The sequence below is a fragment of the Sinocyclocheilus rhinocerous genome, unplaced genomic scaffold, assembly GCF_001515625.1.
Source record: "Sinocyclocheilus rhinocerous isolate Xijiao unplaced genomic scaffold, SAMN03320098_v1.1 scaffold540, whole genome shotgun sequence".
Lineage (NCBI taxonomy): Eukaryota > Metazoa > Chordata > Actinopteri > Cypriniformes > Cyprinidae > Sinocyclocheilus > Sinocyclocheilus rhinocerous.
The window spans coordinates 121,056-139,743 of NW_015653461.1; the positions used below are offsets into that span (position 1 = coordinate 121,056).

The window sequence follows — 18,688 nt, forward strand, 5'->3', positions numbered from 1 at the left end:
AAATGACACAAACATTACCTGCTATGCATCTGTGTTAATGTCCCAGAAATAGGGCACTTATCGGCTGTGATCCCACGATTCTGTGACTGTCCCAAAAGCTTAGAGGCAAAAAGCTTTTGTTTTGGCTAATCCATCATTATGAATATTAAAGCTGGAGAAATGGCTGAGCTGCACTCTGTGTGTGTGTGTGTGTGTGTGTGTGTGAGTGCATGATCCACTTTTGTATTCCATGTTTGCGATTCATCTGTACCTCCAAAGTAGGACCCGTCCGACAGCTTGGTCTCCTTGCTTCCTTTGGTGAGGACGCTCACCACGCCGTGCTGGATGAAGTACATCTTCTTTCCGATGGTTCCTTCTCGTATGATGTAGTCTCCAGGTTGGAAGACCTCGAAGCGAAGTTTGGTGAGCATTGACGTCACAAAATTCGGATCTGCGTTGGCGAACAGCGGCATAGAAGCCACCAGCTTCCGACAGTTGAAGTTTATGATCTCCTGTGAAGTGAAAAGCAAAACATTTTAGACAGACTGATCAATTAAAAATGACTTACTGTTCATTCGCCACATTGGAAAAGAAAGGTCAAGGTGAGCTCATTGCATTGTGGGATGCAGCATTCATGCATCTGGGTATTCAGTGCATACAGAAAATGCACATTCTGCACAAATAACATGCATTCCCCAGCATGCATCTGTGTGTCCTCACCTCTCTTAGTGGCTCATTCAGTTCTCCCAGAATGCTCTCTTCATCAAACATCTTCCCCTGGTATCTGTGTTCATAGTAATCATGGATCCGCTGTCTCATGTCTGCTGGCAGCTTATGGAAGGACATGTACTGCTCCACCTGCTTGTACTGCAGACACACAGACAGACAGTTATTATTGTAAATTTTAGAGGGGGAAGTCAGTTTTTAACATGTTAAACAGAAACATGTAAAACAAGATGATATTACTTGCTGATGTAACTTTAAGCAACACTGTTAGTATCACATTGTTTTTAAGGCATGTTTAATTTTTCTAGACTAATTGACTTGTATTAGGTTAATTAATTTATGCATTTATATAATACCATTATATGATATTATATGATATATGATATTATATGATATTAACATTTAAATTTAAAAATAATTTAAGAATGCTTTTTATATTATATATTTTATATATCTTCTTTCATTGAATTTTGAATGATTTACTATGATTCATTAATTTATTTCTTAAATGTATTATTTTATTACATTTGATTTAACTACTTTTAAAAACATGCATTAAAGCATAAAAACATTTAAAAACTACTAAATATGACTATTGTATTATATTAGATTATTCTAAAAAAATAAATAAGCTTTATATATATATACTAGCTATAGTACTATTCACTATATATATACTATTCGCTATAGTATATATATATATATATATATATATATATATAACAGTGCATAATCAAACAGCTGAACAAGTAAAGTACATGCATTAAAATATTAAAAAAAAATACTAAATATGACTTTATTTGTCAGTTTGAAAATTATATTACATTATTATATTACATTATCATATCATATCATATCATATCATATCATATCATATCATATCATCTAAAAATCCATAAATAAGCTTTATATATATATACTAGCTATAGTACTATTCACTATATATATACTATTCGCTATAGTATATATATATATATATATATATATATAACAGTGCATAATCAAACAGCTGAACAAGTAAAGTACATGCATTAAACTATTAAAAAAAATACTAAATATGACTTTATTTGTCAGTTTGAAAATTATATTACATTATCATATCATATCATATCATATCATATCATATCATGTCATATCATATCTAAAAATCCAGATAATATTTTGACTTGTGAACTATATGTAAACACATGTTATGTGAAATAGTTTATTCAGGGCTAAAAGATAACATTCAATTTGTATGATTTCTCTTGTGTTAACATTATTATTATAATACATTAATATTATTATGCATCAGATGAATATGCACAGCTATAATCCAACACAGAAATCACACGAGGACCTGTGAGTTTATGCACATGGACAGACAGATACGTCGCATTTTGATTCGGTTCTCATTTGTTGTGTTTTATTTGTGATGTAATGAATACGTTGTGACTGTGCTGATACTGTATGAAGGTGAGTTTTCAAACTTTGTCAGTTTTTACACTCTGTCAGTTGTTGCCATAAAAAGCAGCAGATGCTAATATCCTCTGAACAACACTATAAAGACACAGAGACAGAGACAGAGGGCTGTTTCCATCCATAGAGAGATGAGTCTAATGAGACTGTGAACATCAGCTCCATGATGAACTGCCTGTGGTGCTGCCTGAGAGAACACACACACACACACATACACACAGCCAGCATAGCTATTGTGTTTTGCTGTCGTAGGGCAAAACAGGCGTCTGTTGTGTTTATATAAAGCTGATTATGAAAACAGACTTAAAGCGATATAGCAACAAGTGATACAAGCTCCTCTGCCATACAAATCTGAGTTTCTCTCTCAACAAACAATCAAGTGGTCTCTATTTCTGCAGCATCATGCTGAGTAGCTCCGCCCATGGTTAAATTTCATTGGCTCAAAATGCTGCTCCTCATAACTGTATATGACACGTAATCTTTTCTGATTGGCTGACTGTGTCACTAAAAACATATAAAAATGAATTAACATAATTTAAACTTGAAACGATTTAAAACAAGACAAAACAAGTATTAAAATTAGATCACAATCCAAGATATTTCTTATTGTACTTGACCTCCTCAACCACTGTTTTTGTTTTTGAAGAACCAGGATTCATATGGTCTTAGAAAACCTGGATATGCAGTATGAGGCAGGGTTATTAACTAAAACTACAACCATAAAATATATCTTTTGTTACTTGAAACAAAATAAATGTTAACTGAAATAAAATAAAATATAAAAACGTTTGTTTTAATTCAGCTAGCTTCCAAGGAATCATTTAACTTGTGTACTGAAATACACAAGTATTTTTCAGATGTACTGAAATAACTGAAAATAAAACAGAAAAAAAACAACAAAAACTATATTGACATATTAAAACATAATAATATTGCCAAAGACAAAAACACACAAAACTTTACCAAAAAAATACTAAAAATGGCTAAAACTAACAAAATGTCAAATTAAAACAGAAAGCATAAAAATAAAACTATAATAAATAAAATAATAAATAAAAACTAATACCTAATTGATACTAAAATAACTCTGGTATGAGGAAGTATGATTTCTAGATCTGGAAAAGGCATGTGAATTAATAAGATCTTAAAATGCTATGGAAATTGTTTAAAGGTTTCTAAATTTTTTGAGTTATGCCAGCTCTAAAATATTTTATCAGGTAGAACTTATAAATCCTAATGTTCGTTATTTGTGAAATGCATTAATGTGCAATTTGTATGGGTTGGAACAACATGAAGATGAATAAACTCACTGCTTCCATGCTGCAGTAGAAGCTCACTGATTCATACTCACTGAAGAGCTCTCGCTCTCCTCCTGAATGAAAAACACACCGACCTGCCCATGTTTCAGGTGCGCATCCCAATGAAGCTGTTCCATCGACCGTGACGGCTCACCTACAAACCACACACACACGCTGACCTCTGCAAGTGTGTGTTGATTTTTAATCAGGCTCTGTCCACCGATAGTATTCAGAGCACACACACACACACACACACACACACACACACACACACAGAGAAGCTGACTGACCGTCTGTGGCTTCAGAGGAGCTCTGTATGTGTCACAATATGACACGGAGAACATGTTTTCTGCCACAGACACACACAACATTAGGGCTGCACCATTTGAGGAGATAAATCTACTTTCTTCTGTTAAAAATTGCTATTTAAAATGCCATTTAAAAAAGCTCCAGGTTTGCTGTTCTTGTTCGTAGGGCTGCACAATTTAAAAAATTGTTTTGTGTATTATTATCATGTATTATTATTTTATTGTGATTATTATTATTATTAAATAAAAATATATAACAATATAAATTTTTTTTTAAAATTGTGATTATTTATCTGTATGACTTTAATAATAATAATAATAATAATAAATATTACTATTGTAATATTTCAATGGGGGAAAAATGAAGAAAGTAAGGAAAAATGGCAATAATAATAATCATCATTTTACAGGGTTGGCCAAAAATTGTGATTATGTATCAATCATTATGATTATTAATAACAATAATAATAATAATAAATATTACTATTGTAATATTTCAATGAAAAAAATAAGGAAAGTAAGGACAAATAGTAATAATAATAATCATCATCATTTTGCAGGTTGGCCAAAAATTGTGATTATGTATCAGTATGACAATAATAATAATAATAATAATAATAATAATAAATAATAATAATTTTATTTTACATCACAATTTTAAAATGACAATACTAACATTAATGGCTAACATTTATTCTAACATTGATATTATGGTTTTAATTTCTTCATTTCCAAACGTTAAACCAACACAGTGCTTCACTCTGTGTGACACCAAATCTATTTCTGTGTTTGTTCTGACAGCAGCAGACAGAACATCTGCTGATCCGGTTCAGATACGCCAGACTGATTTCACTGCCCGTCATCTTCTGAAAGAGCACAGGAAGTGAATTTTTAGTTCCAGGAAGTGATGCAGATTATATAAAAACCTCCATACACACATTATAACACATCAAATAGCTTGGTTTTACGCACACAGGCCTGAATGATTTACTGCGATCATGAGCAGCACTCAGGTAAAAGTTCATCAGAACATCATCTGTCAGTTCACAAATCACTTCACTCCTGTGAGACACACACACACACACGCGCGCGGCGCATCCGTTCTCCCCAACACCACATGCAAATTCTCTTTCCAAATAAACATGAATAATTTATGTCCCAAAAGAGATGTCAGCCGCTTAATTATAATTTCTAAACATTTATTTTGCCTTCTGCCGCTCCCTTTCCCTCTCCATGCGAGCCATTTCAGCCAAATCCTGGGCTAATCGCGGCCTTGAACGTTTGCACTCGTACTGAAGAGCTGCAGACCACGATGTGTCTTCACAGAACGTGTGCTGCTAATTTTAGCAAACTAGTTATGAGGTCAAGATATTTAAATGCAATGCAATAAATCTTGCACAGTTACACAGAAAACTGAGATGTCACATCAAACTTCTTTAAATCTTTCAAAAGATTTGTTTTTCTTTGAAATGCCCTGCATGCACCGATGAATCATTCGTAATACATCCAGAAACATGCTGAGAAAATAAATAAGGTCAATTCTGGTTTTATCCCCATGATAGAACATGTTTTCAACCACAGACACAAATTTAAGGCTGAGAATTTTTATTTAAATGGAATAATAATAATAACAATAGTAATTATTATTATTATTATTAATAATAATAAGATAATAATAATATTAATTAACATAATTTTTTATAGAATATTTGAAATGAATAATAATAACAAAACAATTATTATTATTATTATTATTTTGAAGGGTTGCACAATTTAGACAAACATTATGTGATAATAAATCTGTATAACATTTACAACAACAACAATATTATAATATTTCTTATTTTGTTTGTCATTACTATTGAATTTTAATATTTCACTGTAAAATAAAAAATAAGGTATTTAAGAAAAATAGTAATAACCAGCAATAATAATAATAATAATAATAATAATAATATACAACAAAAAATTCAGCGTAAAATTTAAAAAATTTAGTATTTAAGTTAAATGTAGTAGTAGTAGTAGTATAGTAGTAGTAATAATAATAATAATAATAATCATATCAAAATATGAAACTAAATAAAAAGTATTGCATGCACTGATGTATCATTCACATAAAGTCCAGAAACATGTGCTGAAAAAAACAAAAAAAAACAAATAAGGTGAATTATTAATTTATCCCCTGATACAAATAAAAAAAAAACTTCTGTTTTGATGCTGCGTTCATAAACAGGCCATCCCAGCATCCTGCAGCGGTATCCATGGTTACAACAGGTTACCGTGTGAGCGGGATGAAGGGGAATTTATGAATTTGCATGACAGGCCGACTCTATAGAGTCCATCGCACATGAAAGCGCAGCGCAAGATCTGCGTCTCTCTTCAAAAGACTCGTCTGTTCCAGGTAAGCTGCCGCTGAACGCTTCGCCTGCTGTGCTTTCTTGAAGTAAGAGGATAAGAAGTAGCATCTACCTCACTGGAGCTTTTCATGTAGCAATTTTTGTCCTGAATGAGTTGTTTCTGCAACTTAATTTCAATAAATGGTCTGGGAACATAGTACATCAAGCTCTTAATTAAATAAAGCAAATCGTGCTTTTCATTATTATGAGCCATTTAAAATGCAGAATAAAGCCCTGGGCTGGACGCAGGACTCACAAAGGTCTCATAAAGGTTGCTGGGCTTAATTTAGATCGCAGTGACCCACAAACTATAAACTTCTGCTGCTAAATGACAATTAACCAACCTCACATAATTTCTAATGATAAAACACCAGTCTTATTTTAGTATCATAGAGATATTGTTAGAGTTTACTTATTAATTTTATGATATTTTCCATTTTTATTTGAATTTCAGTCAAATGTTTTTGTAATTTTGTTAGGTCCAGAACAGAAATCTGAACACTGGACAAAACTAGGTTGAAAATTCTCATTTTGATTGAACATATTAGATTGAAAGGTTTTTATTGAGAGGTTTTGGATTTCTCTTTTTATCAGTCCATAAATCAGAAAATGCTGTCAACAGACAGAAGAAAATATCTTTTCCCTCTCTTTTTATGAATAAAATACTGTATAAAATTAAATGACAGAAATAAAACTAAAGTTTGGTATAAATGTAATAAAGTGTAATAAATAAATAAACATTTTGGATGTTTTCTTTCAACCATTCTGTAACAACACATTATGAGCCAAAGCCAAATCGCCCCCAAAATTGACCAGTGCATCAAAACATAACGTTTTTGCCTGTAGTTTCTTGCCTTAAATATGTATATACAGTTTTTTATAAATGTTAGTATTTTTTTATATTTTTATTTATTTAATATATTTTTATTTTATTATTTATAATTAATTTGTATACATTTTTAAAATATTTTATATTGTATTATTTATACTTAGTTTTTATATTTTTCATATTTTATTATTTAGATTTATTTTGACATTTAGATTTTTTTATTTTAATTATATATATTATTTATCTGTATGATATCTGTATATATATTATTTTAATATATATATATATATATATATATATAATTTATTTCAGTTTAGTTTTCATTTTAGTTGTAGTTTCATTTTAGCTACTGATAATAACCCCAAAAAACACCTTTGAAAAAGAGCCGCATCTGTCACAGATCTATTCCTAATGATATCATTACCGCATCTGCAAGAGGCAAAGATCCTCATGAAGTTCTTCCAAAAGAGCCCACGCATGGCTTAACATGAAAGCATATGAGTGTGGTAAAGCAGCAGCAGAAGCAGCAGAAGGGGTCTTCGGAGAGCGGAGGGAGTGATTTCAGAGGAGGAAAGTCGAGTTCGGCAGAAGAATAAATGAGATTAGTGCCATCGGGTTGACTGGGGATAAAATAAACTCTGAAAGCAGCCAGGGATGGTCACACTGACGCAGGTTTGAGGACCAGCATCTCTGCTTCCTGCTGTTACAGGAAGTTGTGAAGGGGCTTTTCTAGTGCTGAGAGAAAGACTTTGTCGAGTTTGACTTGACATGGGCGTCAGAATATCAGGTCTGCAGAATATAATTAGCTTTAAAGTTTCCATTTATCAGCCCCCAAGGAAATGCACATAATTGCCCAGTGTTAATTAAAGATTGGGAGTGAATGATGGGCAGGGATGTTCACGCCGTTTGGGGCCGACATGTCATAACACGCTGCTTATGAATGCACACGCACCAGAGGAGCTCTTTCATTGGGGATTTCTGTTAAACTGTTCAAAAGAAAGTGCAAAAGATTGAAAATCTGGGATCTACATTAGCATGTAGTTTAATACATATATATATATATATATATATATATATATATTATTTTAATATATATATATATATATATATATATAATTTATTTCAGTTTAGTTTTCATTTTAGTTGTAGTTTCATTTTAGCTACTGATAATAACCCCAAAAAACACCTTTGAAAAAGAGCCGCATCTGTCACAGATCTATTCCTAATGATATCATTACCGCATCTGCAAGAGGCAAAGATCCTCATGAAGTTCTTCCAAAAGAGCCCACGCATGGCTTAACATGAAAGCATATGAGTGTGGTAAAGCAGCAGCAGAAGCAGCAGAAGGGGTCTTCGGAGAGCGGAGGGAGTGATTTCAGAGGAGGAAAGTCGAGTTCGGCAGAAGAATAAATGAGATTAGTGCCATCGGGTTGACTGGGGATAAAATAAACTCTGAAAGCAGCCAGGGATGGTCACACTGACGCAGGTTTGAGGACCAGCATCTCTGCTTCCTGCTGTTACAGGAAGTTGTGAAGGGGCTTTTCTAGTGCTGAGAGAAAGACTTTGTCGAGTTTGACTTGACATGGGCGTCAGAATATCAGGTCTGCAGAATATAATTAGCTTTAAAGTTTCCATTTATCAGCCCCCAAGGAAATGCACATAATTGCCCAGTGTTAATTAAAGATTGGGAGTGAATGATGGGCAGGGATGTTCACGCCGTTTGGGGCCGACATGTCATAACACGCTGCTTATGAATGCACACGCACCAGAGGAGCTCTTTCATTGGGGATTTCTGTTAAACTGTTCAAAAGAAAGTGCAAAAGATTGAAAATCTGGGATCTACATTAGCATGTAGATGAAGATGAGATTCTTCATCTCAAAACACACAGGAGAACATTTCAATGGGCGGCAGAACAGAGGCGGCTCTGAAAGTGGTGTTTCATGCACAAAATTCACTTCAACTTAAGCATAACTGCAAGCAGAACACGCACCACACAAAAAGATTTCATGCTAATAATATAATCATGCAACGGAAAAAATAAGTATTACATTACAAAAATGCTACATAAATCAGCAATTTTTAAGTTCTTAAATTGTAACATAAAATACACACTAAAGGACAAATAACTAGTAAACTACTAATGTAAATGAGTATAAATGTCAAACAAGAGCTTACTGATGTAAATCATTCCATCTGCTGTTTAATTCCAACCATTACTCCTACTTCAGTGAATATTGAGTTTGCAGTCTCATTTCAGCACAGTTTAATGCTGCGACACACAGATATTTAGTAGCGTGCAGGTTATAATTTAATAGCACTTTATGTTGCAACTAGGCTAAGTTATACACAGTTGATGGAAATGGCTCCAAAATATCATAGCAACCACCTAGAACACCCTGCCAACCACATAGCAACGTACTAACAACTACTCAAAACACCTAGCAATGCCATAGCAACATACTAACAAACAATCGTTCAGAACACTAGAACATAACAACATACTAACAAACATTTAGAACACCCTAGCAACACCACAGCAACATGCTTACAAACATTTAAAACACCCCAGCAACACCATAGCAACATACTAACAGAGATTGTCTTTCTATAGGGAGATGAGAGGGTCTGTATTACTTACTATTGGAGAAAGTGTAACGGCTAACTTGGATCACGTGTGCCTTAATAACCAATCACATTACAGCCTTGATATCATTGAATTTCAGTCAGAGTTGTGCGACACTCAATCGCCATTTATGGATACCATAGGAATGAATGAGAAGTGCGGTAAGCTGAATCCCACCTGTTGCAAAAATACTTCTTTTATAAAACGGCATTTTTTTTCGGTGTAAACTCTAAAAATAGTTCAATCCAAATGTACTGTTTAGTGTAAAACATGTTGAAGATTAGCAGATAGGCTGTCGATTCATTAAATGATTAGCTGTTTCCTCAAAAAAGCTCTTTATTCAGCGTAGTGAAGCCTCTCCTCCATTGACATCCATTCAGAAAAACGGCCTCTGGTCTCCTTTCCCACATACTGCCAGACCGGAAGCGTTAGCTTTAGCCGTTATGCTTTTTCGGCTAATGGTTGCAGGCTTGCCTTCTAGTGGCTTTGGCCATACTGAGAGGATCGCGCTGCCTCTCCGCTATTGAGTTCAGGGCAGTATTTTGATTTTCTGTCGTGATTGTGGAAAATGTCACCATTGTTTGTCATTCAAGCTGCATCGAGAATTGCAAAAGTAACTCCGAACATCGTTCTGAGAGAAAACTGGACAATGCAGTGTATTCTTTCGCCTTTTCTATGTCAAAAGACCCCAATGGAAGCAGGTCGTGGAGATGACAAGAAGACGCTGGATAGTAAATCTATTAATAATGTCACCGATTAAACCCACTGCCTGTCACTCAATAAAAGAATCATATTGCTGCGTGTTTTTGAAAGGTTTGATTCTGTTTGGTTTAATAATTAACATCACCTTTGCGAGTATGACTCCCACTCGGCTTATGAATTAGCAGGGACATTAAAACGCTCAACACAAATAACGCTTCATGTTGCTTAAGGTAAAAACAGTATTGAATAACTGAATAATAGTTTGTATTTTTATCAGACTTTTTAAGATCAGAAGGAGGCTGTGTGTTTGTGTGCTTCACTCTGGCAGTTTTAGGCCAAAATTCTACAAAGGGGCCTATGTTTAGTGTAAAACATGTTGAAGATTAGCAGATAGGCTGTCGATTCATTAAATGATTAGCTGTTTCCTCAAAAAAGCTCTTTATTCAGCGTAGTGAAGCCTCTCCTCCATTGACATCCATTCAGAAAAACGGCCTCTGGTCTCCTTTCCCACGTACTGCCAGACCGGAAGCATTAGCATTAGCCATTACGCTTTTTTGGCTAAAGGTTGCAGGCTTGCCTTCTAGTGGCTTTGATACTAACAAACATCTAGAACACCCCAGCGATGCCATAGCAACATACTAACAAACATGTAGAACACCCGAATGACACCATAGCAACATACTAACATTTAGAACACCCCAGCGACGCCACAGCAACATACTAACAAACATTTAGAACACCCCAGCGACACCATAGCAACATACTAACATTTTGAACACCCCAGCGACGCCATAGCAACATACTAACAAACATTTAGAACACCCCAGCGACACCATAGCAACATACTAACATTTAGAACACCCCAGCGACGCCATAGCAACATACTAACAAACATTTTAAACACATTTAGAACACCATAGCAACATACTAACATTTAGAACACCCCAACGACACCATAGCAACATACTAACATTTAAAACTCCCCAGTGATGCCATAGCAACATATTAACAAACATTTAAAACACCCCAGCGACACCATCATAACATACTAACAAAAAACCACTCAGAACACCCTAGCACCAGCATAGCAACATATTAACAATCAATCATTTAGAACACCTGAACATAACAACATACTAACAAACATTTAGAACACCCCAGCGACACCATAGCAACATAATTTAGAACACCCCAGCAACACCACAGCAACATACTAACAAACATTTAGAACACCCCAGCGATGCCATTGCAACATACTAACAAACTACTACTCAGAACACCCTAGCAACACCATAGCAACATACTAACAAACAAACATTAAGAACACTAGAACATAGCAACATACTAGCAAACGTTTAGAACACCCTAGCAACACCATAGCAACATACTAACAAACAACCACTCAGAACACCCTAGCAACAGCATAGCAATGTACTAACAACCAGTCAGAAAACCGTAGCAATGCCTTGGCAACCACCCACAACACTCTATAATAAAAGTGGTAAGTTCCCCTTCTAGGGAACTCCACACTGCGCCCCCTAGGGGGTACATTGGGGAATGCAGCCTGCATGACCGGTGTCTGAAGCACATGTGAAACAACGCCAATCTATTGGTCCACCTGGCCCATGACGTCATAGGCGGGTTGCCCAGAAGTATAAAAGGGCACCTGCTGAATATGTCATCCTCTTTGCTGTCTTCAGGAGCCGTCTGTTTGAAGTGCGTGTGATAGGTTTCTGACACTTGAGGACACAAACGATCTATGCGTCATGTGTCTTGGTCGGGAGCTTGCGCGTTCGGTGCTTGAGGGCTCTGAGCGCGACTCATTGTGAGTGTCTCCAATGAGAAGCTTTATTCGCGTTTGTCCCTCTTCTCGAGTGATGAGTGACGAGAGCTTGCTTCTCGCGGTTTGGGTCCCGCTGTTACTGAAGCATGGCGAGGACTCGTATCGCGGGATTCGTGGCTTAAGGACACACACGTTCTATGCGTCATGTGTCTTGGTCTGGAGCTTGCGCGTTCGGTGCTCGAGGGCTCTGAACGCACTCATTGTGAGTGTCTCCAATGAGAAGCTCCGTTCACGTTTGTCCCTCTTCTCGAGTGATGAATGACATGCGCTTGTGTCTCATGGTTCGGGTCCTGCTGCTGCTGAGGCACGGCAAAGCCTCGGATCGTGGGACTCTTAAGATGCTCTTTTGGGTTATCGGTCCCATGTATAGTGCCTGAGTCGAGCAGCACCTGATGGAATGTGTGCCTCCGTGTTTGGATTATAACACTTGAGGGCATATTCTGCTTACGCGTTTGTCTCGGCGAAGAGCATGCGCGTTCAGAGTTACGCGCTCATTGTGATGAGTCACTATGTCTAGGCTCTGCTCGCGTTTGTGTTTCGCGGCCCGGTTCGCCATTGACGCGGCAGTTTATCCCAGCTCGCGGTGAACGCTTTGATCTGCTGGATCCGCACATCCTCTCTAAACGGTTTGTCAGACGCTGCAAATACTATTGGGATGTTATGATGATGAAGTGTGAGCACGGAATCGTTTCAGGCTTCTGGGTATTTTTAAGTGGGCGGTCTCTCTGAATCCCGCCTAGTGAGTTTGGGCTGAGTACACTGCTCCCCCTCTTCAGGGTTTTAAGTGAGCAGTCCCTGCTCAGAGTATAGCTATCTGCGGATGGTTTATGCTCCAGCTCAAGCTTACTTTAATATGGAATATGGCAGTCTGAGGGCAGCTATGTTCTAGCCTGGCTTGGGTTCCCCTTGGCACAAGCTCTCTCAAGTAAGCGCTGAAGTCTTTGTCCTGTCTTCAGCCTTATCTGAGGGAACTGCTATTCGAGGATAGCTTTGTCCAGCCCTCTAGTGTTTTTGGCCATGGCTTACATCAGGCTTTGATCTCGGACTGATGATGATTATGTGTTCGCTCTTAGCGAATCATTTACTGATGGCCCGGATCTAGCTGTGCCTTACTGGCAGTTGCGGTGAGCCCTCTCCTGGAGTGATCCCCTTTCCTAGAGCGTAGCTATCTGAGGATAGCTATGTGATAGCTCAGTGATTGCTCCCCTGCCTAGGGTTTTAAGTAGCGGTCTCTTGAGCCCTTGCCTAGACAGTGCTATCTCCCCTGCTAGGGTGGTAAGTAGATAGCCCACTCTCTGTGGTCTGGGCAGCTTTGCAGGAAGGTTTTGCTTGGCTATCTAGGCTAGCTGTGTATGGTTATTCTGGTCTACAAGCCTTCATAAGACCTTTAGGACATAGCTATCTGAGGATAGCTGTGTTCTAGCTCAACAGCTATTTCTCCTTATCGGATTTAAGTAGCTATCTTTGAGCTCCTCTAGAGGCTTTCTAGTTTAGTCTCTTCAGTGGTCTTGTGTGGTCTTGTGGCACACATAGCATAGCTATCTGAGGATAGTTGTGCTCTTAACTTGGGTGGGATGTTCCCTTTGATCTAATCGGGTTCCCCATTTCTGCCAAGTTGTGTAAGCGGCCCATGGCGCAGTGGCATGGCCTCTTTCTGAGGAAAGGCTTGGTGTACGTCTGTCGCTTCCTTGGTGCTCCCCCACCAGGTGGACAGGCATGCGCCTCGGCACGGCGTGGGTGGATTTCGTTCCCCACTGTGGCCCTCTTAACTTGGGTGGGATGTTCCCTTTGATCTAATCGGGTTCCCCATTTCTGCCAAGTTGTGTAAGCGGCCCATGGCGCAGTGGCATGGCCCCTTTCTGAGGAAAGGCTTGGTGTACGTCTGTCGCTTCCTTGGTGCTCCCCCACCAGGTGGACAGGCATGCGCCTCGGCACGGCGTGGTTGGATTTCGTTCCCCAATGTGCCCCCTAGGGGGCGCAGCGTGGAGTTCCCTAGAAGGGGAATGTCTCGGGTTACGCATGTAAGCACGGTTCCCCGAGAGGGAACGAGACGCTGCGCCCCATTGTCATGCCCTCGGCCTGCCTGTTTACGTCTCCTTCAGACAGCTAAGTGGATGGCGTATTCAGCAGGTGCCCTTTTATACTTCCGGGCACCCCACCAATGACGTCATGGGTCAGGTGGACCAATAGATTGGCGCTGTTTCACAGGTGCTTTAGACACCGGTCATGGAGGCTGCATTCCCCAATATGCATTCCCCAGCATCTTGTTCCCTCTCGGGGAACCATGGTTACATGCGTAACCCGAGACGTTTTCTAACACATCGCATATACTTCATAAAACATATTCATTTGGCCAAAAGGTTGCATTTTAATAACTTTTTAATTTAGTTATAGATAACTTTCTAATTTAGTTATAGTTTAATACTGTCACCCTCATTTTTAAACTGACATTATAATCTCATATAAAATGAAGTAAATTTTTTTGCCTATTTAAACATCTTGAAAAGTAAGTACCTTTAAATACTGCTGACTATTTTTTCAAACGGGTAACTTGACTTTAAAACAGTGTTTGAGGACTATTTTGAAGTATTTTCTTCAACACGGCTCTCTATATCGTTTCTTTGTCTCCCACGCCATCTGAAGGTGAGAAGTCTTTGATTTGATTTGATTAGATTAGAAGTCGTGGCCTAATGGATAGAGAGTCGGACTTGTAACCCGAAGGTTGTGGGTTCGAGTCTCAGGTCCGGCAGGGATTGTAGGTGGGGGGAGTGAATGTGCAGTGCTCTCTTCCACCCACAATACCACAACTGAGGTGAGACCCTTGAGCCGGGTGTGTGTTCACTACTGTGTGTGTGTGTGCGCGCTTGGATGGGTTAAATGCAGAGCACAAATTGGAGTATGGGCCACCATACTTGGCCACATGTCACTTCACTTTCATTTGAGTTGATAATGTATGAAATGTTTGCTAATCCTGCATGTGTGACTCAACTAGATTAGACATGATAGAATTAATTCTCATTAACTTAAGCAATTATCAAACATGTCATGATTGCACTATAATGCTCTTACGCCGCCCTGGTGAACAGGATTACTCCACATATCCAAACACTTCCTTACGTGATGCGTTTAGAGCGTGTAATTCTCTTCTCGGCACCTAAGGACGGAAACATACGGCGCAATAATTTCACCAGGGAAATCAGACTGTGGTTTCCCGGCCTCACACGTTCATATTAAGACAGCAGAGACGTGTGTGAGTGAGTCTCTGAGTTCAGACGTGAATGTGAGAGGCGTGAGAGGTGTGTGAGGGTGTGAATACAGTAGAGCTTCACTCAGATTCATGCCAGCAGTGATGCTGTTCCATCTAATCAGGTGTTTTAGCTCCGCTGTGACTCCATGTGATGGTTCATGGCCGCATCAACTCACAGACGTCTACATCTAATAGTACTGGACATCATTTTTTGGTGATGCACACTTATTAGTTCAGTAAAATTAAACAAAACAATAGGGATGTAACGATGCACCCTAAAAATGGATAAAAATACGTGACAATTCAAGTCGGTTGAGATGTTAAACGAATCACGATAGTTTATATGACTGTATCTTTAAGGGGGAACTGACTGTCTTACTGACTGACTGAAAAGTTTAGATGGTATTTTCTTTTCATCTTGTGTCTGTATAATGCATATTAAAGTAGTGTTTATAAGCACAGCGCTGCTTTGTTTCCAGCAGTAACCAAGAAAACACTGTGGGCCCTATCATACACCTGGCGTGATGTGGCACCAGGGTGTTTTTTGCTAGTTTCAGCCCGACGCAGTTATCATTTTCATGTCCTGCGCCACGTTGTTTAAATAGAAAATGCATTTGCGCCCATTTGTGTGCCCATGGGTGTGCTGGTCTGAAAACAAAGCATGTTCAGGCGCATTGTTGGCACGTTGCTATTTTGAGGCAACTGAAATAGACTGCGCCATTGACCAACTAAAACCTGGTCTAAAGTCAATGGCACAGTATTTTTTTTGTTATTTAAAGAGCGCTTTAGTAATATGCACCTATAGGCAGGTCCACAACGCGGGTACACTGTGCTTATTACACACACAGGGACGCTGTGTAAATAGCGAATCAGCCATGGCGCGAGCGCAGCTGGCTCTTAAAGGGAATGGGAGATGAGACTTTGATTGGTTTATTGCACGGTATGCCCAAAACACACCCATTACTCATTAAGAGAATAGGTACAACCCTTTTAGACCATGCGCCGGGTGCGCCGACCGTTTTTCCCGTCATTAATCTAGCAAAAGGGGATTCGGACACGCCCTAAGTGCACCTGTGCCTTGGGCTTTAGAGCATGCACTTAGATCGTTAAAATAGGGCCCTGTATCTCTGCTGTTTCATAAGCGCCACCTGCTGTCAGAGAGTGTCAGACAACCCGTCTGATGTTTTTGTTTCATTCAGATGTTTTATGTAGTAGCCTATAGTTTCACAAATATAAAGTCAGACCATTCTGTTTTTGCTTCAAATTTCAAAATGATAAAATTAGCTAATTTAAATAAAAAACTGCTCATGCTGCATGTATGCAGCATCTTTGTTTGTATCATGATTAAAATGTAGTGGTTGCCTCTAATTTTAAATGGAAAAAGCAGAGGCAAACCTTTGTTTATATGAAGAGATTTTTTTTATTTGTATTATTTATTTAGGATTTGTTTTAAAATATCAATTTAGTTTTGTTATTTGACATATTTCAATTTCACAAAGAAATGTGCAGCATTTTGTCTGAATAATAATAAAATGACACCTTTTAATTTATAATTTGTCTTAAATCTAATTTTGTTTAAATGTAAGAAAAATCAGTATCATATTGCATCGTGAGTTGAGTGAATTGTTACATCCCTACAAAACAATAGTGTTTTGGAAAAATGTTCTCATGATTTTTTGCAATATTTTATATATATTTTTTAACTTATTATTTTTTACTTTAAAATTTAATTAAAAAAAATTTCAATACCAACTACAACAAAAGTATTTTATTAATGTGCATCTGTTAATGCATACTTTCATACAAACATACTGTCAGTAACAAAGAAGAATGTTACTTAATTAAATACACCTGTTAGACTGATTTAAACCAATCATTTTTTATAATTTTACAATAGGTTTATGATTCAAACATGCTTGTTTTTATACTATAATATAGCAATTGTATATATAATGTACAATTATATATAATATATATAAAACCACAACAAAACATATACATGTACATATAAACATCCCATCAGTAACAGAGTAGGATGTTAATTCACTAAATAAATTTGTTAGACTGATTCAAAGCAATAATTTTTGAAATGTAAAAAATTAAACAAATTTATGGAATTTAAAATAAAATTTTTAAAATATAGCTCTTAAAGGTAAAGTTCGCCCAAAAATGAAAATGTCGGTCCAAACCGGTGTGACTTTTTATTGTCAACATCAGACCCCCACTATCACTGTATGGCCAAAAAAATATATTTTATATTTTATTTATTTATTTTTATTTTAAGTATCTTAATGTAAGTAAACAACAACATAATTTTTTATTTTTTGGGTGAACTATTCCTTTCAGACAGGGCTTTTCAAACTGAGGTTCAAGGGTTGATGAAAAGCTAATAATCAATGCTAAAAAAAAGGAAGACAAATTTAAAACAACAAGTGAAAAACACATTAAATAATAATAAAAATATATATATTTTATTTGTTTACCTGCATGTCACATGACCATGGGAATCTCAGATTTAAGAGAACATATTTTACCATCATAAATATTAAACATGCAGAAACCATATACAGTCTTTAAAATCCACCAGAAATGTACCATACTGTGCCTTGACCTTTGGCATACTAGCTTCAACATATGATTAGGGAGAAGATAATCCTAATCTCACACACTATATAATACAGACAGTATGTGAATGGAGCCGCGGCTCACATGTGCCGGTCATTCTCTCTGTTAGCAGGTAGATAAGAAAAAGAGCACGCATATAACTGTCCAGGAAACTCTCGTCTTCCCATAATCCTCTGCCGAGCACGAGTGAGAGGGTTTTGCAGACTTTGGTTCAGCATGTGTCCCATGAGCCCTCGATGGGAAGAGGAATAAGTGTGTGTGGTGTGAAATGATTCCCACAGTTGCTTTCAAAAGTCTTTAATTAACAGCACAGCTGCAGACGGGAATCACACGGCCAAAGATCTCATATCACACCAATCACACTTCAACCATTAAAAAAATGTGGCTCCTTCTTTAATCTTTGCATTTTGGTGCTGTAGAGATTCTCATGCGATTAAATGATTGTTGGAAATAAAAGTTTGGAAAGTTTGGAGCGATAGGTGTATTTAGGTATATTTCTATTTGTTTAATTTTCACTCTCTCTCAGTGTTGCTCTTGCTCAATTGAGCCTGTGAAACTGATCGGCACATAATCCTTTTCCTTCAGTTCCAGCCTCTTTCTCTCTCTCTCTTCCTTTATGAAGCTAATATTAGCCAGCGCTGACAGACATGAGC

At 37.4% G+C, this 18,688-nt stretch overlaps 1 protein-coding gene across 1 annotated transcript in view; it reads right to left on the reverse strand.

The window, feature by feature from the left end:
• LOC107715829 (potassium/sodium hyperpolarization-activated cyclic nucleotide-gated channel 3-like) overlaps nucleotides 1-18,688 on the reverse strand; it is an 89,681-nt gene that overhangs the window by 12,095 nt on the left and 58,898 nt on the right. Inside the window, exons 5-6 of the mRNA XM_016522040.1 lie at nucleotides 700-846; nucleotides 251-491 (exon numbers count right to left, since the gene is read on the reverse strand). Coding sequence (XP_016377526.1) covers nucleotides 251-491; nucleotides 700-846 — 388 coding nt within the window. The remainder of the gene's footprint in view (nucleotides 1-250; nucleotides 492-699; nucleotides 847-18,688) is intronic.